Source organism: Pristis pectinata, chromosome 1 (assembly GCF_009764475.1).
Source record: "Pristis pectinata isolate sPriPec2 chromosome 1, sPriPec2.1.pri, whole genome shotgun sequence".
NCBI lineage: Eukaryota > Metazoa > Chordata > Chondrichthyes > Rhinopristiformes > Pristidae > Pristis > Pristis pectinata.
Window position 1 is genome coordinate 78,750,769 of NC_067405.1, and position 22,663 is coordinate 78,773,431.

General features: G+C 44.6%; 1 protein-coding gene and 1 non-coding gene across 3 annotated transcripts in view; both read right to left on the bottom strand.

The window, feature by feature from the left end:
• Positions 1-8,595: 8,595 nt before the first annotated feature.
• nop58 (NOP58 ribonucleoprotein homolog (yeast)) overlaps positions 8,596-22,663 on the bottom strand; it is a 31,177-nt gene continuing 17,109 nt past the window's right edge. Inside the window, exons 8-14 of one of the 2 annotated variants that reach the window (XM_052027066.1) lie at positions 21,892-22,018; positions 15,698-15,861; positions 14,272-14,406; positions 14,055-14,116; positions 13,032-13,183; positions 10,837-10,943; positions 8,596-8,941 (exon numbers count right to left, since the gene is read on the bottom strand). In XM_052027066.1, the coding sequence (XP_051883026.1) occupies positions 8,891-8,941; positions 10,837-10,943; positions 13,032-13,183; positions 14,055-14,116; positions 14,272-14,406; positions 15,698-15,861; positions 21,892-22,018 (798 nt within the window). In that variant the 3' untranslated portion in view covers positions 8,596-8,890. The remainder of the gene's footprint in view (positions 8,942-10,836; positions 10,944-13,031; positions 13,184-14,054; positions 14,117-14,271; positions 14,407-15,697; positions 15,862-21,891; positions 22,019-22,663) is intronic. The other variant, XM_052027057.1, reaches the window with a different exon arrangement.
• On the bottom strand, positions 22,488-22,572 carry LOC127579047 (small nucleolar RNA SNORD11B). The gene has a single exon (XR_007957630.1). It is a non-coding gene; the product is annotated as a small nucleolar RNA SNORD11B (small nucleolar RNA).

Consider the following 22,663-nt stretch of genomic DNA (forward strand, 5'->3'; position numbering starts at 1 on the left):
GCAATGATTTGGTCCAGAAGCCGAGCAGGACCCTGCGCCCCTGGACCTTCTGCCAGAGGCTCCATTTGGCAACCGACTTGCTAGCCGAGACCTGTAACTCGAAGGGGACCCCTTCCTGGCAGGTGGTGAGGGGCAGGGCTTGCTCCACTGCTTGCTTGGCTGCCTCAAAGGCAGCCTGCAGTTCAAGCCCCCAGGAGAAGGCGGCTTTCTTGCAGGAGACCTTATAGAGGGGTCTCAGGAGCATGGTAAGGTGGGGTTTGTGTTGCTGCCAATAGCCAAGGAGGCCCATGAAATTCTGGGTGTCAATCTTGTTGGTGGGGATGGCAAAATTTAAAATCTTATTTCATGCAGTTTCAGGAATGTCTTGTTTGCCTGCGTGCCACTGGATCCCGAGAAACAATACATTCTGGGCTGGGCCTTGTACCTTTTCCATACTAATGGCCCAGCTCTGCTCTCTGAGGGAGGAGATTAGCATGTCGAGAGCCTCTGAGACAATGGCCTCTGAAGGCCCCTGTAAGAGTATGTCGTCTATGTAATGGGTGACTGACACCCCGGGGGAAGGTGAATGGCTTGCAAGTCCCGGGAGATTAACCCATGGCATATTGCGGGGCTATGAATGTACCCTTGTGGTAGACGTTGGAATGTGTATTGTCTCCTGTCCCAGGTGAATGCAAATTGGTCCTGGGAGGTGTGATGGAGGGGGATGGAGAAGAATGCATTGGCCAGAACCACAACAGCATACCACGGTTTCTCCAGGCGCCCGGAAGTATCCTCCACCAGAGTGACTATGTTGGGCACGGCAGCAGCGAGGTGGGGGGGGGGGGGGCGGAGGGCAGCCTTGTTCAGGTGTCTGTAGTCCACTGTCATGCGCCATGTCCCATTCTTTTTGTGGACAGGCCAAATGGGGCTATTGAAGGGGGAGGCTGCGGGTCGGATGACTCCCTCCTGCAGCAGGGCTTGGACGGCCTCGCACCCTATACTGTCGACTGCAGACGACCTTGGAGGGAGGTGGAACAACAACCCGTTCCCACTTGGCCGCCCCAACTACCACTGTAGCCCGGGCGACTCCAAAAGTGCACTTGCCCTGGTTGGTGTGTAGGGACTGTCCCTTTAAAACATTAATCCCCAGTATGCATTTAGATGAGTCCGCGATTAAAACAGTTACAGTTCGAGGAGGTTGATTGCCGATGGCCGTGCGGACCTTGACTTCCCTCGTGGGCAAAATGGAACCCTCCCCCAACTGCATTTGGGCCCCCTTCCACACAGCGGGGTTCCCCGGGACGATGGTGTGCTGGGCACCCATGTCAACAAGTGCCATCCACCTCTGCACGTTCCCCTTTCCCCAGTGTACCGCTACGGGTATATGTGGCCTCAGGTCCCCCGGGCAGGGGAGGGTGATGGAGCAGACACGCTGGGGACCCTGGCCTTCATCCTATGGGAGGGGGGTGGAGGTCTGCCACCCTGTGGGTGAGGGTTCCTGGTGGCGGAAATGGGACATTTCCTGTCGCAGCAGGTTCCGGAGCTGAGCCCGGAGAGCAGGGAAGGCTGTTTCAGGTGGGGGAGGGGCAGAGGCAGTATCAGTGTCTGCGAGGGCAGCCCACGTGGTCTGGCGGTTGGGGGCGCCCCCTGTGCCGGACTTGGACCCGGGGTGGCTGTGGGTCTTCCCCCTGCAGATCTCCTTCCATCGTGCATGGAGAGTGGAGGTCGAGACCCCATCTATGCTGACGCAGTCCACCCCTGCGCGCAACAGGTCCAGGTACAACTGTTTGCGTGTGAGACGAGAGGTGGTGTCCCCAGCCCTCATCTCCGCTCTACAGACCAGGGTGGGTGCCCCCCACTGCATGTACTCTAGCCCTTCCAGGAGAGTGATGGCTTCCCATACGGTCTTCCCATCAGCCGGTTCCATGAGGGGCAGGACCACTGGCCTCAGGTCAGGGTGCGCGGTGGTGACACCGCGACCGTTAGCACACTGGTTGCGGTGGTGTTCTCTAACAGCTTGAAGTTGCAGGTCCCCGGAGAGATGACAGTCACAAGCGCCCATTCCCTGATGACCCTGGTGCCCTCACTAACTGTGCTCCACTGTGGTTGCCCGTATAAGTCCCACTCAAGGAGGGTAGGGTACCGGGACCTCACGGCAGTCACTACTCAATCCCACAGGGTGGCGGTGTCCCCAATCCCTCCCGGTGGTGCCCGCAGGGCATTGTTAATGCTCTGTTGGTCCGACAAGCTCCCCAGGGCACTCGCTTCCTAGTGAGAGAGGCTCACATTGGGGCCCCCCTCATCCCACAGCCGAAGCAGCCACGCGGCCAGTTGTTCGTCCGACTGCTGACGGTACCGATCTGCCAGCTGCGTAAGCTCCTTAACGGAGAAGTCCCGGGTCTCCGTGGTCTCGGAGGGACCACGGGCACTTTCCCCTGCAGAGGTCCCATCCTGACTCCCTTCCCTTCTGTGGCAGACCTGGGACCGTGTGGTGACAGGTCAAGCCTGCAGGGGTTCGGGTGCATAGGGGGGAGGGTGGGTGTGATGGGACTCATGCTCCTCGGGTACCCCCTCCTCATCATTATCCATTCATATGTCCCCACCGCCCAGCCATGTGTCCAGCTTGTCTCAGTGCTGGACCAAGGCTCGGATTTTGAACGGGTCTGGCTGCCAGCCAGACCTGCAGGCTGCCTGCGCCTGCTGCAGCTGAATCAGCCTGCAGGCGACCTTGGTACCCCTGGCCTCAAGGTCGTTGGCCCGGGTCTGTGCAGTCTGAACTGCCTCCTGCTGCATACAGCATCGCTGCTGGAGCTCCTCTATCTCCTTTTCCTTCTGGAGACATGTACTCTGCAACTGGCTAGTAATCCCAACCTGGCATCTCAGGAGGGACGCCAGGAGCCAGAAGGCACCCCTTTGACTCTGAGGAACAGCGACTTCTGGAGGAGGGCCACCATGTGGTGCCCCAGTTTCTCACCATGTGGATCTAACTGCTCAGCCCAGTCCACTGGCCTACCGTGGTCTGCCAGGATGCTGGCCAAGCTCCCAAATCCCTCACTCTCATCGGTCCACCCAGGAATCCTCTCCTCAGTGCCTGCACTCGCCTCCTTTCCCCTGTTCCTGAACATCCTACCCATGTCTGTGTCCAGCCAAGACCTTTAAGACCCTGCTCGCAGTGCCAAATGTTGTGGGAAAAAGTTCTTTGAGGTCTCAAAGGTAGAGGACTCTGGACACAGTCTTTGGAGTTCTAAAAATCATCTAATCACAAAGAAAAACACGGGAACAGAATGAATAGGAACGGATGCACACACACACACACAGGTGATCGTGAAACGTGGGGGAAATCGCAACGGGGTGAGGTGCACACACACACACGACGAACTGGTTACAAATGATCAGGGAAAAAACAATACAATGCCTGAACACCGACTCTAGATAAGCATCGGCTCTATGCTACCAGGAATTTACTCATGACGCCCCTAACCCCTGTGGAAGTGCACACTCTTACCAATGGTCCCTTCGGCATGGTTTCAATTCCTGCAGCAATCAAAAGAGGGGGAACCATGCACATGTGGCATTCTTTATAGTGCCGGAGAGCTGGGTGGAGCCAGCCCAGGTGGTTCAAAAGGTCCAATAGGTCATGGCCAGGTACAAAGGTGTGTACAGAAACCAATGGTCAAGAGTGTGCACTAATGGGTGGGTGGAGCCAGACCTTGATTGACAGTGGTGTCGCTTTCGACCAGTGCTCAATGATGTCACGTGACAGCCATGACCTTTCACACTATAATGTGGAATCCAAAATGGAATCAAGTTGCACTGAAAGGACAGTGGCAATTTTGTTACATAGCTGGCAAAGGAATGAGAGATTGAGAGCACACAAGTGGATGCAGGAGACCTTCTGACTCTTGTGCTCGCTCCCCATTCAATATGATCATGGCTGATGTTTTACTTCAGCTCTAGTCCCACATCTTAATTCTATTATGTATCGATTTATGTCTTGAATATACTAAGCAACTATGCTACCTATGTCCTCTTTGGCAGAGAATTCCAAAAATTCACTACCTTCTGGATGAAGAAATTAATTCTCACATCCATCATTAATGATTGACCCTTTGAGACTGTGACCAATAAAATATGCCCTCTTAATCATTTATCTCCTTGCCCTGTGACAGCAGGGATTTGTAGACATCAAGGATTTGTAGACATCAACTCCAAGAACCTTCCTTCATTTGGAGCAAGAGATTACAGATGCTGGAATCTGGAGTGGAAAAAACACAATTAGTGTTTCACTGAGGGTGTCATTTATTGCATCCAGTGCAGCCTCCTCTACAATCAATGAGACCCAACACAGATTGGGAGATTGCTTCTTCAAGCGCCTTCACTCTGTCTGCTGCAACAGCTAAGATTTCCCAGTGGCCAGCCACTTCAATTCCACTTCCCATTCACATACTGACACGTCAAGCCACAGCAGCTTTGAAGCCAGATACAGGTTGGAGGAGCAACCTCATTTTCCGTCTTGGTAGTCTCCAACCTGACAGCATCAGCTTCGATTTCTCTAATTTTTGTAACCCCTCCCATTTTCCCTTCCCCCCATTCTTGTGGCCCCCTTACCCCTTCTTTCCCCTCCCTCATCCTCAAGACCTGCCCATCACCTCCTTCTGGTTTCCCACCTCCTTCCCTTTATTTCATCATCTACTGTCCTCTCCTATCGGATTCCTTCTTCTCTAGCCCTTTGTCTCTTCCATTTCTCAACTCATTCCCTTTCATCCCCCTCCTCCATCCACCAACCTTCCCCCTCTCACCTGGACCCACCTATCACCTGGTGCTCCTCCCCTTACTTTTTTTATTCTGGCTTCTGCCTTCTTCCTTTCCAATCCTGAAGGGTCTCGACCCGAAAGGTCGACTGTTTATTTCCATCCAAAGATACTGCCTGACCTGCTGAGTTCTTCCAGCATTTTGGGTGTGTTACTCAAGATTTGAACATCTGCAGAATCTCATGTCTCAGTAGTTTGCTTTTTGCACCTTCTTTCATTTATTGTGCAGTTCTTTGCTTTCCCTCTCCAAATGCATTCCCACTTTGCCACGTTGAATTCCATTTGCCATTTTCCAAGCAACCTGGCTACCATTCCAATGCCCCTTTTACAAACTACTACGTTAGGACAAAAGCAAAATATTATGGATGTTCCAGATCTAAAATGAAATCAGAAAACTCTGGTCCAGCAACATCTGTGGAAATATTTAAAACATTTCAGGTTGATGAGCTTTTACCAGAACTGAGAACAGTTGAGAAATAAACAGATTTTGAGGCAGAGAGATAAAACAGGTGCAAGGACAAGGAGGCAAAAGCCCAAGTTATATTGGAGAACAATTAGCTCAGTCACAAAAGGAATTTTGAACGAATGCTGCTATGCTCATTTAAGCAAAATGATATCCCAAAAGTGTAATAATTTACCTGCCCAGATAATGAGATTAGATGTTTTTCAGTTCTCTGGCAGTATGGCTGAAAGCAGAAGAGACTGGAAAATGGTGGCCAGAGTTTTTGCCACTTCACCCTCTTCTCAGTCTGGGATTCATTTACCAGACGCAAAACTTAACATTCTCTGTTAACTTTAAACCAGATAGTCTGTCTCACCAGTTGCAGGATCAATTCTTCACTTCAGAGATTTGAGCAATTTTTAAGCAAGCACTTCAGTGTCATACTAGGGATGTTATAGGTGCCATCTTTCAACTGTGACATTGGAGCTATGTCCCACTCAACTCTATTGAGAACGTGCAAGCAAGTTAACCCCCATTGTCTGGATTATATCTATTCCTCAATCAGCATTATGAAAACACATCATCTAAGTCATTATCAGGTTGCTGTTTGTGAAAGCTGGTGAGAATGAATCACAGCCACATTTCCGATATGACCTTAGCAAATACACTGTATTGACCATAAAGTGCTTTGAGACACTCTGAAATTTGCACTGTGGTGACATATGTATACCCACCAGTGCTATATTCCAGTGTTGTGGTGGAACCATCCTGATGTTTTATAACAAATATTTACCTCAGATGAAGTGCAGCCAAAACTCACTCAAATGACACCTGGTTTGCCATCAGAAGATCAAGTAGATTAGGTTAGTATTCTCTCATTTAGGAGAGATCTCATTGAAACTTGAAATTCTTTTAGGGCTCCACAGAGAGAATTTCTTCCCCAGCTGAACGGTCTAGAACTAGGGGACACGGTGTCAGAATAGGACTTATGAGGATAAGTTTGTTCACTCTGTGGAACACCATTCCCGGGGGGTGGGGGGGGCTACAGAGGCTCAGTGATTGAGTGCATTCAAAACAGACTGATAGATTTTTGGATATTCATGGAATGAGGGAAAGGACAGGTGTCTGATGTGTTAGCCTTCATTAGTCAGGGGATTGAGTTCAAGAGGCACGAGGTAATGTTGCAGCTCTAAAAAAAACCCTGGTTAGACCACACTCAGAATATTATTCAGTTCTGGTCACCTCATGATAGGAAGGATGTGGAAGCTTTAGAAAGAATGCAGAGATTTACCAGGATGCTACCTGGATTGAAGAGGATGTCTATCAAGATAGGTTGAGCTAGCTGGGGCTTTTCACTTTGGAGCAGAGGATGAGAGATGACCAGATAGAGGTATACAAGAGGCATAGATCGAGAGGATAGCCAGAGACTTTTCCCCAGGGCAGAAATGGCTAACACAAGTGGGCATAATTTTAAGGTGATTGGAGGAATGTACAGTAAGGATATCAGAACTAAGCTTATTTCTCCTCCACGCAGAGTGGTGGGTACATGGAACACACTGCCAGGGGTGCTGGTAGAGGCAGATACATTAGGGACATTTAGGAGGCTCTTAGATAAGCACATGGATGATAGAAAAATGGAGGGGTATGTGGGAAGGAATGGTTAGATTGATCTTAGAGTAGGTTAAAAGGTCGGTACAACATTATGGGCCGAAGGACCTGTACTGTACTGTAATGTTTTGTGTTCTAACTACAGCTGCTGGAAATAGAGATTGCTCAGCTGGGGAAAGGAACAGTTGCTGTTTCAGGTCAAGAGTCCCTCATCAGAACTGGAAAAGTGCTAAAACAAGCATGAATTAAGTTGCTGAGAGAAATGAGCAGAGAACAGAGAATATCTGTGACAAGGTGCATACTCAACTATTTTAAAAACAGGCAAATGGAACAAAAAATAGGAAAGAGGAAGGTTTTGCTACACCTGCAGGAAGGTAAAGAGGATTTATCTGAACATATAAAACTCAATATCAAGTCCCTGGGGTCATTACGTACCTCATTGTAAGGCAAGTTATATTCCACAACCTTAGGCTGGGCATTCTTGGAGCAATGTAGGAGGCTGAAAACAGAGGTCAGAGTGGGATGGAGGATTAAAGTGACAGGCAAGTAAAAGCTCAGGGTTCCCCATACAGACTGAACAGAAGCATTCTATGAAGCTGTCATCCAACTCATGTTTAGTTTCTCCAATGTGAAGACTACATTGTGAGCACCAAATGCGATACACTAAATTGGAAGTGCAAATGAATCAGTTTCACAAGGACTATTTGAATCTATATGGTAAGAAGAGGTAAAAGGGCAGATGTTCTATCTCTTTGGTTTGCATGGGAAAGAGAGCAGTTGGTGGAGAGGAAAGAGACCTGTGAAGCTGTGGAGGAAACAGAAAATTAAATCAGTGACTGACGAAGACAATGGCCTGTTGTTCATTAGTCCAGTGGAAGGTGTGGGGTGTCAGAGCTTGTGTTTAGCTTCTGTGGTCAGTTTACCAAACCACAATAGCATCACATTTACCAGCAATTTGGAAATGATGTTAGGGTTGGTCCTTAGGGAGCAAAGTGCTGCAAGTTGAGAGGGGGCTGGGTCAGTGAGATGGTCAATGTTATCAGCAGATAGTAATGAACAGATCTAGAGAGGGGAAAAAGGGCAGAAGGAGGGATCCAGTTGGATGAAGAATTCTGGAGCCAGGGAAAATACCAGAGGACTCCTGGCCAAAGAAATGGGTACATAGGTGAAGGTGACGGAAGTTCAACACCAAGTCAGACTTGAACCTCATGGATCATAGGAATGAAGCAGCTTCTGCTGAAGACTGTTTGGAATTAGAGGGGGAAAGATCAGAAGGGATTGTGAAAGCATGGCAAAGCACTGGACTGAATAAGAGATGGGTTGGAGAAAAGTTGAAAGTGCAGTAGGATCCATTTAAAATTCAAGAAATGTTGAACTTTGCAATTTCCATTGTGTGTTCATTTCAAGGACCATTAACAGCTCTCTGCAACCTTAAGTGGACAAACTTTCTGTGCATGCAAACACTGACTCCACCCTACCTCTGGATTTATTAAACCAAAACCACCTTCAGGATGTAGACACTACCAATAACAGCACAAACTCTAAGCCTCTACCACATTGGTAAGCTACAGGAGGTAGGCGATAGTCACCGAAACAACATCAGTGAACCAGCTGAGTTGTCACAAGTCAACTATTATAGCTTTTCAAGAAGTTTTCCAGGTCGTAAACTGGACTTCTGGCCTACAATGACCATATGCAATTAGTACCAAAGACATGTACTTGATCAAACATAAACTATTCTTAAGCGTTATCTAAGAAAACACAAGCTTGTTTCTCAATTTCAACATATATTTTTACACAATAAAGATGTGGTGGTTGAGGGGAGACAAAGCATTAACAAAAGGAAACTTGGTCTAAAATAAAAACAAGGCATTTACCTTTACAATGTTTTACAGAAAAGAAAATCAACAGGGACTTTCAACAGAAAATGCATTTCACTGCAGTTATGAAAAAATTCTTATTACAAAAGATTAACACTTTCAGACAAGGTTTCATTGGAGCTACAAGCAGCAAAAATAATTTGGATGCCCAAACTATAATTTGACTATATTTATTCATCCATCACTTTCTTCTTTTTCTTTTTCTTCTTCTTCTCTGGAGTCTGTAAAACAACAGGGAAATCAAAACCATTAATCTCTTTGCCTTTACCATATTCTTATCGCAAGGGAAGAAACTAAGACATAGGTCCTGAAGGTACAAAAGCCAGTGATAGGGAAGAGCAAAATAGCTCATCTCCCTTCAAAAAGCTCCACCCCCAGAATATTCCTTATACAGGGTCATCCTAGATAATCTCTGCTGCAGATATTTGGGCATGCCACATACAAGGCTTATTCACAAATATACATTTATGGAGTTTCAAGGAGAGCCATCAAACAACGATCAGAAACCACTGGCACTTCTCTGTTCAATTACACCAATACCAATTATACTAGGAACTGCATCCCAGCTAACGAAAAAATGGATTCAGCCTCTGAAGTTCCTGTCTCAGTAACCTACTGGTTTACCACTGTTGGAACCAGACTGCCTTGCCAAGAACATATGATTACAACGAATAAAGCACCTAGCGGTTTATACCTACATGTCTTGAAAAGTCATTACAGGATAAAATTTGGATGACATGTGGATTGTAATATATCATTCAGGCAACTTATAAGGTTTAGTGCAATAAATGGCATATTGGTAAAAGGTAATCCATTGCATGCAGTTTGTGCAAAACATTTGATAATTGGTCCCATAGAATATACATGAAGTGTGGTGAAGTACACAGCAAGTGGATGAAAAAGGTAAAAAAAAAATTAATGTCAAGAAGAAATTTGAAATAGACATCAAATTAAGTAATTTTACAAGGAATAGAAGAATACATAGAATGAAACAGTAAAAGATTAAAATGGATTTCCAAAAAGTTATAATAGGATGAAGAGTACAAGGAATAGACAATGACAATTTTGCACAATCTACATGAAAGATGTCAAGGTCACCAAGATCCATTAAAATGGGGTGAAATGTTCTCTTTCAGAGAGATGCAAAACCAAAAGGTGACACTGGATGAGCTACGAAGGCAAATAGTTTTTGCTCTGTGATAAAATTGGTAACATGGTATATAAATGATACAAGAATAACAACTTCAAGCAGGATAACTTCACAGAAAGTGCGCTGGAATCAGCAATCCATGAAGAGGACATGAAGGATAGTAAGATCGTGATGTTGATATTCTAGGACACGTCCATATTAAGAAGTCAACATGTCTTTCTCCTTGGTGAATACCAATATGGAGTATTCAAGGATGTCACTTACTTCCTCTGGCTCTACATATAAATTCCTTCTTGACCTTGAGTGGACCTACCCTTTTGCTCCTAATATAGGAGCTTGAACGTAGCTAGGGAAAGGGTAGGTCCACTCAGGCAGGGGATAAGGAGAATCCTTGATTCTCTTCAACCCTACTTGCCAAGGAAACCTCATGGGCCCTTTTATCTCTACTAATTCCCTGTTTAAGTTCTCTTCTGCTCAAGGGCCTTGTCTGATTTCAGCTTCCTAAACCTTACATATGCTTCCTTTTTCCTTTTGACTAAACCTACAATATCTCTCATCACCCAAGGTTTCCAAACCATGCCATCCTCATCTGTCATACTGAACTCTGATCAACTGGCCTTTAAAGGACTCCCAAGTCAGGTGTGGATTTAACCTCAAATAGACACTCCTAGTCTATTTTCCCCAGTCCCTGTCTAATACTGCTGTAATTAGCCTTCCCCCAATTTAACACTTTCACCCAATCCTTCAGGAGTGAGACTTTGGAATGGAAAACCAAGCCTGATGTTTTATTTAGTCCACATATGGCAATGGAAGGTTAAACCGGTTGTACTTTTAAATAAAAGCAGTTAAATCTGCATTCTACGAATTTATGGGAGCAGAAACAATGGGATTATCAGCGGATCAACCTGTGTGACAGAAACAATGAAGATTTTAATGCTACTTACAGACATACCCCAAAGTCCATACCTCTGTAACAAAAGAAGTTGATGGTTCCTCCTCCTCCTCCTCTTTTACCATTACCTCTTGCTTCTTTTCTTTCTTCTTCTTCTTCTTTGGGGGCTGTTCACCCTCTTCTAGCAGGTCAATAAAAAAAAATCTGAAGTTATTTACAACCACGTCAGCAATGCTTTACAAATGTGTACAATCAGTCATGACAGGAATAGGGATCATGTGAATGTTAGGAAGCCATTCATCACCCACATCCAAAGCACTTGTTTGTCCACACTATCGAAGAGTAACAGTTTCAAAACAAAAAGATCCAACTCCACACTTAAACCAAGAGTCAGGATAGCAGATACGCAGCAGCTAAAACCCAAAAATGACTGCACCAGGTTTCCTGAGAACAGGCTACAACCCAGCAACTCCCAAGATCCATGCTTTCAGGATAGACTGGGGCAGGAGTTTTGGGGGGGGGGGGGTGGTGGTGGGAGGTGAAGGAAAGAGAACTGGAGTTGGAGGATTAAAGAAAAATGTACCCTTCTGCAGCAATGAATCATGACCGCTGTCCAGATGACAAAAACATTGTTCAAACCAGAGACATACAGTGCATGCAGAAGTCATGTTACTGTGAATAGTTAAGTGAATAGAAGATGAACTGATCTCCAAAAGTCATCAAGTTAAAGATGAAACATTCTTTTCAACATTTTAAGTAAGATTAGTGTATTATTTTTGTTTTGTACAATTTTAGAGTGAAAATAGGAAAGGAGCACCATGCAAAAGTTTGGGCACCCCAAGAGATTTGAGCTCTCAGATAAATTTTACCAAGGTCTCAGACCTTCATTAGCTTGTTCACAGTCATCATTAGGAAAGGCCAGGTGATGCAAATTTCAAAACTTTTTAAATACCCTGACTCCTCAAACCTTGTCTTAACAATCAGCAGCCATGAGCTCCTCTAAGCAGCTGCCTAGCACTCTAAAAATTAAAATAAATGATGCCCACAAAGCAGGAGAAGGCTATAAGAAGATAGCAAACTGTTTTCAGGTAGCCGTTTCCTCAGTTCGTTAAGTAATTAAGAAATGGCAGTTAGCAGGAACGGTGGAGGTCAAGTTGAGGCCTGGAAGACCAAGAAAACTTGCTGAGAGAACTGCTCGTAGGATTGCTAGAAAGGCAAATCAAAACCCCCGTTTGACTGCAAAAGACCTTCAGGAAGATTTAGCAGACTCTGGAGTGGTGGTGCACTGTTCTACTGTGCAGCGACGCCTGCACAAATATGACTTGTATGGAAGAGTCAGAAGAAAACCTTTCCTGCGTCCTCACCACAAAATTCAGCATCAGAAGTTTGCAAAAGAACATCTGAACAAGTCTGATGCATTTTGGAAACAAGTCCTGTGGACTGATGAAGTTAAAATACACCTTTTTGGCCGCAATGAGCAAAGGTATGTTTGGAGAAAAAGGGTGCAGAATTTCATGAAGAGAACACCTCTCCAACTGTTAAGCATGGGGGTGGATCGATCATGCTTTGGGCTTGTGTTGCAGCCAGTGGCACGGGGAACATTTCACTGGTAGAGGGAAGAATGAATTCAATTAAATACCAGCAAATTCTGCAAGCAAACATCACACCGTCTGTTCTACAACAGGATAACGATCCTAAACACACCTCAAAATCCACAATAGACTACCTCAAGGGGCATAAGCTGAAGGTTTTCTCATAGCCCTCACAGTCCCCCGACCTAAACATCATCCACAATCTGTGGATAGACCTCAAAAGACCAGTGCATGCAAGACAGCCCAAGAATCTCTCAGAACTAGAAGCCTTTTGCAAGGAAGAATGGGCAAAAATCCCCCAAACAAGAATCGAAAGACTCTTAGCTGGCTACAGAAAGCGTTTACAAGCTGTGATACTTGCCAAAGAGGGTGTTACTAAGTACTGACCATGCAGGGTGCCCAAACTTTTACTTTAGGCCCTTTTCCTTTTTTGTTATTTTGAAACTGTAAAAGATGGAAATAAAAAAAGTAATCTTGCTTAAAATATTAACAAAATGTCATCGTTAAATTTATGCCTTTTGGAAATCAGGTCATCTTTTACTCGCTTAGCTATTCACAGTAACAGAAATTTTGACCAGGGGTGCCCAAACTTTTGCATGCCCCTGTATACTTGCATCAGAACAAAAGCCACCAAGAAACTCAACATAATTAAAATCAAATCTTTTTTGTTAACTAACCTGTTTTAACGAACTCTGAAAGCACTGCTTTTTTTTCAGATCTGATTTCCTCCTGGTCTTCCCCATCATCCACTTCCACCTCCTCAATCTTCCGCTTCTTTGGCATAGAGGGTAAAGTAGAGTCCCCAGATGGGTCATACGTTTTCACCTCACTGACCAGAAACAATGTGAATTAGGATTACTTAAAATAAAAACAGTTCTCTTTCTCAGAATTCTATACACTCTCACTCTTGAATGTAATGAAACTTGCAAGGATTTAATCCAATAACAACAAGCGATTGTACAGTATTATGCATAAACCTATTTCCACAGTGTTAGAAGTGGAATCTAACCCACATCTGCTCTCATTTAGTATCCACATTTTACAATTCACTGGGACAAACCCCCTTACTGTCATCAACTCAGTACAGACAAAGATAATGCCAGGGAATGTGTATATCAAATCAATGGAAACCAAAACTCATCATCACCAGAAAGGGCGTGACGAAGTACACATCAGAAGCTAATGCAAGAACCCACTCTTCTGCTCCCTGATCCACAAGGAGCCACAACTTCCAATCTATGCTTCCCACCAAACTGGCATGCAGTAAACCTCTGATTATCTGGTACCTGGGGTCTTTGGTGGTGCTGGACTAGTAGAACTTCTGAACTATTGAAGAATGTTATATATATTACCTTAAATCACTTTTCACATTTTTCACTGTTGTATAATAAATTTTCCAGTCAGCCTGGTGACTTCAAAAGGGAGTGTTGGAAACATAACGTGGCAAGTTTCAGCCTGGCAAACCACCATTCCTAACTCCCATTGTTCTCAACCCTGGCTCTGCTGCAAACCTGACCAATCTCGAACATAGAATAGGCTCATGGATAATGAGGACTCAGTGCACCTAGTGTACCAATAAGCAAGTCTAATGCTAAACCATTGGCATTTCTGAACAGACACTGGGTTACCAGAGTTTTACTGTAATTGAAAACAGGAGCATATTACATAGAGAGACAAAAGACTATACTTAGAACACAAACCTCTTATGTTGATATTTGTCAGTTCTTGCTCGAGCCTTTCCTGTACCACTTATCTTTCTCATCTACAAAATGAAAGACAAAAACATCACTAAAACAAATTGTTTTTAATAACAATACAATTATCAAAGATAGAGTCTCAACTATGTGTTCACACACTGACCAAAATACCTGTTGTGCCAGGTCTCACTGACCTGGGCCTTTTTAGTTGTGCACTTACCCCTTTTTCTTCTAAGTTCCGTATTCTGACTTCTAGCTTGGCTCTGTTTTCAACACCCATTTCGACATTTGTATCCTCACCCAGCGCATCATAACGGATCGCTAAGGATGTCTTGGCTGCCAACATCCTAGAGATCTGTTGAAGAGACAAATCCAATGTCATCATTAGAACATTTATGCTGTAACTACCAGTTACCAACAGAGAAGAATTCACACACAATGACTTCTAGGTTACATATAGCATAATTACACAGTGCAAAGTCTTGCACACAAATCTCAAGTATCAATCCCCAAACCAAAATTTTCCTGTACTTGTTTTCAATTCCTTCCTCCCACCCCTCAACCCTCAGATATTTACTAGCTCACATCCTAACCTCTTCAGGCACAAGCAGTTACTTACAACAACCATCCAATGCAGAGATGAGCATTTCCTAATCCAATGTCTGCACGCATGCACTTTGCTGCAGAATTTTTATTTAAATATAGAATGCAGGAACCAAGTACCAGTTCTCTTTCTCAGCCCAGAGAATTCACTAAGGTGAACTGCTTCCTTGGGACCTTCTGACATGGTATTATTTATCCAGGCAGTGCAAATTTTCTGAGACACCTGCCCAACACTGAAATCTGTGCTAGGGGAATAGGATTGAGACTGCTCAAATCCAGTTTTAAAATGAAACATTAACTGGAAAGCCTTCAGTCATTGACTTGAAGCCTTATCAGATGAACAAAGACTTTATCTGTATAAAACAGCAGAAACTGGATACCCCAATGGGTGGCTCACCTCCTAACCACTTTCTCAGCTTGTCATCTCCTCTATCTAAATCACAATGTAGACAGACAGCAATCATAAAATCATTCCAATAAAAAACCTTGACTCCATCCAAAGTGGCTAACTTTAGCCCGTCCATTACTAGTGCACTTTGGCTCTAATATATTCAAGCTGCAGGATGCACTATGGCAACAGCAACCACATCAATACTTATTTTTCCTAAATATGACAACACCCTGAATTAGGCACTTCATGATCCTTTGTTGTCAATATCTGGAAATTTACATGGCTCCACAGACTGCAGTGCATCAATAAAAGGCCTCGTAAGTATCACAAGAGATAGGGAATAAATTCTGGCTTTGTCAGTGTTACCACACGTTCAAAACAAAAACTTATGAGAGCTAAAAAGAATAATATTCCAGGAAAACTTATCAGTTCCAATTTAGTGCAAATTTGATACAAACTACGTTGACTTAAAATGAAAAACGAGGAGATGCTATGAAGGTCATATAGCATAAAAGGGAAAACACATGACCACAGAATATTTGATGCCAACTGTGGACCACGAAAGGGAACAAGCATTCACTTTAATGAGCAAAAAATTCACAAATAAACCAGAAACATACTATACCTTTACAGTACACGTTTCTACACTTACCTTGCCCTTGTTCTTTGGAGCGGTCTGCCCCACTAATGATGCATGGTAAATAAGACCGTATTTTGGAGTGTCTCTTCTTGTCTTCAGTGCTCTGAACAATGCCTTTTCTGCACCCAAAATCTGTACAGTGGATGCAGGATGTTTTGCCAAGTTCAACAAAGAGCCTATGAAAAGGAGATTGTAAGCACATTGCCAGATTACATAGTTCACACCAATTAGAATGTTGGGGTGTAGAAGGGAATGATTAATATTTTACCAATAAAATGATTATCTCCACAGACCCTTTGGCCCACAATGTTGTGCCATTGCTACAGAAGGAGGAAGTACCCATGTCAAGAAAGAATCCAATGAAACTCCTGAAACTCAACCTTTACCTCATTAAGGTCAATAACTATCACATATTATGGCACTGAACAAGGACATTTGTCAGTCACAGCTGTTTCTTTTAACTGTTCATTGCAAGCAACACATCCTCCTCAACATTCATGATCAGATTACAGAACAGGAGGCAGCTTGTATTGGATTCTTCCAATTCACGACACAACACCACAGGTGCAGTAACAGTGCAAGACACCTACGTTAGACCATTGTTTATTGAGCACAGCTCCACCTTCAATACCATAATTCCAAGCAAACACATCCGCAAACTCCTCACCCTGGGACTCACCACCTCCTTTTGCAAATGGATCATTGACTTCCTGACCAACAGACCACAATCAGTAAGGGTAGGCAGCAACACCTCCTCCATGATTATCCTCAACACTGGTGCCCCACGAGGCTGCATCCTCAGACCCCTACTCTACTCCCTATAAACTCCCAACTGCGTGGCCAGATTCTGCCCTAACTCCATCTACAAGTTTGGATAAGGTACCACCGTAGTAGGCCGAATCTAAAATAACAATGAGTTGGAGTACAGAAAAGAGGTAGAGAGCCTAGTAACATGGTGTCATGACAACACCTTTCCCTCAATGTCAGCAAAACAAAAGAGCTGGTCTTTGACTTCAGGAAGGGTGGGAGGTGCACGTTGCACATGTTTCTGTTTATATCAACGGTGCTGAGGTTGAGAACTTTCAGTTCCTAGGAGTGAACATCACCAACAGCCTGTCCTGGTCCAACTGCATACATGCCAAGGCAGCTCACCAGTGCCTCTACTTCCTCAGGAGGCTGAAGAAATTTGGCATGTCCCCATCAACCCTCACCAATTTTTAACCAGATGCATCATGGCTTGGTATAGCAACTGCTCTGCCTGTGACCGCAAGAAACTGCAGAGAATTGTGCACACATAGAACATTACAGCACAGCACAGACCCTTTGGCCCACAATGTTGTGCCAACATTTTATCCTGCTCTAAGATCTATCTAACCCTTCCCTCCCACATAGCCCTCCATTTTTCTATCACTCATGTGCCTATCTCAGAGTCTCTTAAATGTCCCTAATATATCTGCCTCCACTACCTCTGCTGGCAGTGTGTTCCACGTACCCACCACTGTGCAAAAAAAAATTACCTCTGACATTCCCCCATACCTTCCTCCGATCAACTTAAAATTATGCCCCCTTGTCCTGGGAAAAAGTCTGACTGTCCACTCAACCTATGCCTCTTATCATCTTGTACACCACTATCAAGTCACCTCTCATCCTCGATCGCTCCAAAAAAGCCCTAGCTTGCTCAACCTATCCTCATAAGACATGCTCTCCAATCCAGGCAGCATCCTGGTAAATCTCCTCTGCACCCTCTCCAAAGCTTCCATATCCTTCCTATAATGAGGCAACCAGAACTGGACATACTACTCCAAGTGTGGTCTAAACAGAGTTCTACAGAGTTGCAACATCACCTCATGGCTCTTGAACTCAATATCCCGACTAATGAAGGTCAACACTCCATATGCCTTATAACAACCCTATCAACCTGTGAGGCAACCTTGAGGGATCTATGGACGTGGACAAAGGTCCCACTGTTCCTCCACACAGCTAAGAGTCCTGCCATTAACCTTGTATTTTGCCTTCAAATTTGATCTTCCAAAGTGTATCACTTCACACTTTTCCCGGTTGAACTCCATCTGCTACTTCTCAGCCCAATTCTGCATCCTATCAATGCCCTGCTGTAAACGACAGCAACCTTCCACATTATCAACAACACTACCTAACTTCATGTCACCAGCAAACTTACTTACCCACCCTTCCACATCCTCATCCAAGTCAGTTATAAAAATCACAAAGAGCAGGGGTCCTAGTACAGATCCCTGCAGAACACCACTGGTCATATATCTCGAAACAGAATACACTCCATCTACAACCGCCCTGTCTTCAATGGGCGAGCCAATTCTGAACCCAAACAACCAAGTTTCCATGGATCCCACGCCTCCTGACTTTCTGAATGAGCCTTCCATGAGGAACCTTATCAAACGTCTTACTAAAATCCATGTACACCACATCCACTGCTCGACCTTCAATGTGTTTTGTCACATTCTCAAAGAATTCAATCAGGCTCATGAAGCATGACCTACCCTCACAAAGCCATGCTGACTGTCCCTAATCAGCCAATGCTTCTCCAAATGCCCATAAGTCCTGTCTGTAAGAATTTTCTCCTGTACTTTGCCTACCACTGAAGTAAGGCTCACTGGCCTGTAATTCCCAGGGTTATTCACACTCCCTTTCTTGTACAAAGGAACAACATTTGCCACCCTCCTATCATCTGGCACTACTCCTGTCGCCAGTGATGATGCAAAGATCATCACCAAAGGTGCAGCAATCTTTTCCCATAATAACCTTGGATATATCCCGCCCGGCCCTGGTGACTTATCTATCGTAACGTTTCCCAAAAGTTCCAGCAAATCCTCTTTCCTCACGAAGATATCAAGCATATCAACCTGTTGTATGCCATCCTCACAAACGTCAAGGTCTCTCTCACTGGTGAATACTAAAGCAAAGTATTCATTAAGGATTTCCCCTACCTCTTCCGACTCCAGGCATGTTTCCTCTTTTATCCCCAATCGGTCCTACCCTCACTCTTGTCATCGTCCAATTCTTCACATACGTGTAGAATGCCTTGGGGTTTTCCTTAATTCTACTCACCATGGCCTTCTTGGGCCCCCTTCTAGATCTCCCAAATCCATTCTTAAGCTCCCTCCTGGCTACCTTGTAACTCTAGAGCCCTGTCTGATCCTTGCTTCTTTAAGTAAGCTTCTTCCTCTTCACGAGATAGTCCACATCTCGTCAACCATGGTTTCTCCAGGACGTCCTCCCTTTCTACAGCTGTAATACTGTCCCTGATCAGCAAAGCCATTCCCCCACCTCTTTTACCTCCAGCCTTGTCTCTTTTGAAACATCTAAACTCCAGAATATCCAGCAGCCATTCCTGCCCTTGTGACAGCCAAGTTTCTGTAATGGCTACCACATCATAGTTCCATGTACTTATCCATGCTCTACGTTCATCACCCTAGTTCCTGATACTTCTCACATTAGACACACACCAGCCCATCCAACTGACTGCAATTTTACCCTTTCAACTGTCTATCCTTCCTCTCAGTCTTTCTGCATGCTGCATCTACTTGTACACTAAATGCACCAACCTCTGACCTATCACTTGGGTTGCCATTCCCCTGCCAAACTGGTTTAAACTCTCCCCAACAACTCTAGCAAACCTGTCGCAAGAATATTGGTCCCCCTCCAGTTCAGGTGTAACCTGTCCCTTTTGTACAGGTGGTACATTCCCCAGAAGAGATCCCAATGATCCACAAATCTGAAACCCTGTTCCCTACACCAACTTCTCAGCCATGGATTCATCTGCCAAATTGACCTATTCTTACCCTCACTGGCACGTGGCACATGCAGCAATCCAGAGATTACTACCCTTGAGGTCCTTCTTTTCAGCTTCCTACCTAGCTCCCTATATTCCCTCTTCAGGACCTCATCTCTTTTCCTACCTATGTTATTGGTACTAATATGTACCACGACTTCTGGCTGTTTCCCCTCCCCCCTTCACAATGCTGTGGACCTGATCCGAGCTGTCCCTGAACCTGGCACCCAGGAGGCAACATACCATTTGGGAGTTTCTTTCAAGTCCACAGAATCTCCTGTCTGCTCCCCTTACTATTGAATCCCTTATCACTACCACTCTCCTCTTCTTCCCCCTTCCCTTCTGCGCCACACGCCAGGCTCAGTGCCAGAGACCTAGTCACTGCAGCTTTCCCTTGGTAGGCCATCCCCCCAACACCATCCAAAGTGATATACCTTTGGAACGACCACAGGGGTACTCTGCACTACCTGCCTATTCTCTTTCCTTCTCCTGACAGTCACCCAGCTACCTGCCTCCTGCAGTTCTTATCTATGAACTCCTTGTTCTCCTGTAGGAGCCAAAGGTCATCCAGCTGCATCTCCAGTTCCCTAACACGGTCTGTAAGGATCTGCAGCTGGATGTGCCTTGTGCAGATGTAGCTATCAGGGAGACTGGAGGTCTCCCAGAACTCCCACATCTCACAAGATGAACACACCCACTGACCCTGGAGCCATTCTAACTACTCTAGTCTGGCACTAAAGAAAAAAAATCAAAGAAAGAAACATCAGAGACTTAGCTTAGCCTCCGCCTCCTCTTGCCGAAGACTGCTGAGCCAAAGCCTCAAGTGCTTCATTCTAACACTGATCCATGGTCACAATGGCCACTCTGCTTATACCTACCTTTTATTTGCTGCTATTAATTAGCCAGTCAACTACGTACAATTTGCAAATGTGCCTCTTTTAGACTCTTGCAAGTTGAAACTCTCAGCACATCACAGAAACCAGCCTCCCCTCCATGGAATCTGTCTACACTTCTCGTGGCCTCGGTAAAGCAGCCAGCATAATCAAAGACCCCACCCACCCTGGATACTCTCATTTTACCTCCCCTCTCATCAGGCAGAAGATACAAAAGCCTGAAAGCACCAGGCTCAAGGACAGCTTCTATCCTGCTGTTTTAGACTATTGAACAGTTCCCTAGTACAATTAGATGGATTCCTGACCTCAATCTACCTAATGACCTTGCATCTTATTGTTTGCCTGCATTGCACTCTCTGTAATTGTAACACTTTATTCTGCATTCAGTTATTGTTTTACCCTGTACTACCTCAACACACTGTCATGAATTGACCTGTACAAACAATATGCAAAACAAGTTTTTCTACTGTACCTTAGTACATGTAATAATAAAGCAATTTACCAGATCCCACATGAAAATTGGTCATTATGAACACAAAAGGAGACCAATCAGCCCAGAGACTGTGCCATACTCAGCAATACTGTTGGACCCACTCCACTATTAATCCATACCCCCACAATTTTGCTCCAATTCCTTTCAAAGGCCACAACTGAATCTAAATTTACTACTCTATCAGGGAGTTAATTCCATATCTTCACTGCAATAGATTTATCCTGCTTTCCTTTTTCTGCCAAGCTTAAATCTCATCGTTAGTCAGGGCATGGAGATTCTGTTATATCAAACTCAATGTTTTAAACACCTTTATCAAATAAACTGTCTCAACAACCCACTTATCCACATAATGCAACCACCACCCCTTTCCAAGAACTAATTAAATGTAAATGCACCAAACCAAGAGGGTGCAATATACATATCTAGAATTAGACACAACACTTCAGCCGAAAGAACATTGGGAAAGTTCACCCAGTGGAGATGGAAAAGGGGTGAATTGGCAGAAAAACTAAATGGATGGTAATGTTTACAGGGAAAGCAAAGTTCATGAAATTGTTCATGAAATACAGACTTACATTCACACTATAGTCCTGGACTTGATTGCCCCAAGGACATTTCCAGCCAAGTGGCAGACCTGGTATTTACACCATTTGAGGACTTAGAGCAGGACAAGGACTGTCCTGTTGCTCTTGCAGCAGGCCACGTCCAAGGATTATGCAAGAATCGAGAACATCAGTGATGCATGAAGGAGGAATGGACAATATGAAATAACTGGAATATAAGCCCCCTCACTTAGGTATGCAGCATCAACATCCAACTAGATAAAAAGAGGTAGCCAAGGAAATCCTGGCTCAATTACCCTTTAAGGCCAGGTCAAATCCTGCCAGAGATCAATGGAGAGGAATTGTTTCTACCATTGCAGGCATCAGATTTTGAGGGTGGTCCCTAATTTGTAGGCAGCAGGAACTCCCAAAATTCCCATAACAGTTAAGCATCCTCGACAAGTACTCACCAGCATGTGCTATTAATCTGGCTCCAACCAGTTCTCCAACCATCACCGTCAAGTTAGGAGCTATGGCCATCATTCTGTTCTTCAGGTAGTCATAGAGCTGGGTGCGGTACTCTGAGATCTGCACTACCTTGAGGGCATGATAATATAACCAGTAATCTCTTTTGAAAGTTATACACAACGAAATCTGTTCTAACATGCAGCAATAAGGATCCTTTATGATATAAATTAAAGCAAGGACAAATAGTGCAGTGCCATGCCAATTAAGCAAGCCACTTTTCTTTGGGTGGCGTCAAGCTGTGAACGTTGTTGGAGATGCACTTAGCCATCCAAGTGGGGAGACAGCATCACACTGTTGATGTCATATGGACAGTTTTAATGTATTCGGAGCAAAGGTTTCATGGCTATCAAGAGGCAGAGTTTGGTGACAATAACCATCAAAATCCCAAACATAAAAGATGCCCATTCACGTCCAATGGAACTGTCAGACAGTACTGATTTAACACCTGATGTTCACAGAAAGCCATTTTGTTATCAATGTACCCCACTTGTGGCATTGACATGGGCATGCCCTTACAGATGACCAACTAATCCAGCACTGAGAGTCTCAGATGAGGTAGTGACTAAAAACCCCTCAGCATTTATTCAGGAAGAGTGACAAAGTCATCATCATCACTGCAGTCAGTGCTGGACAGATGCTAGCTATCCGCCTACCAGGAAACAAACACATTTTTAAGACAACTTATCACATGGTATAAATAATCATGCATCCAGG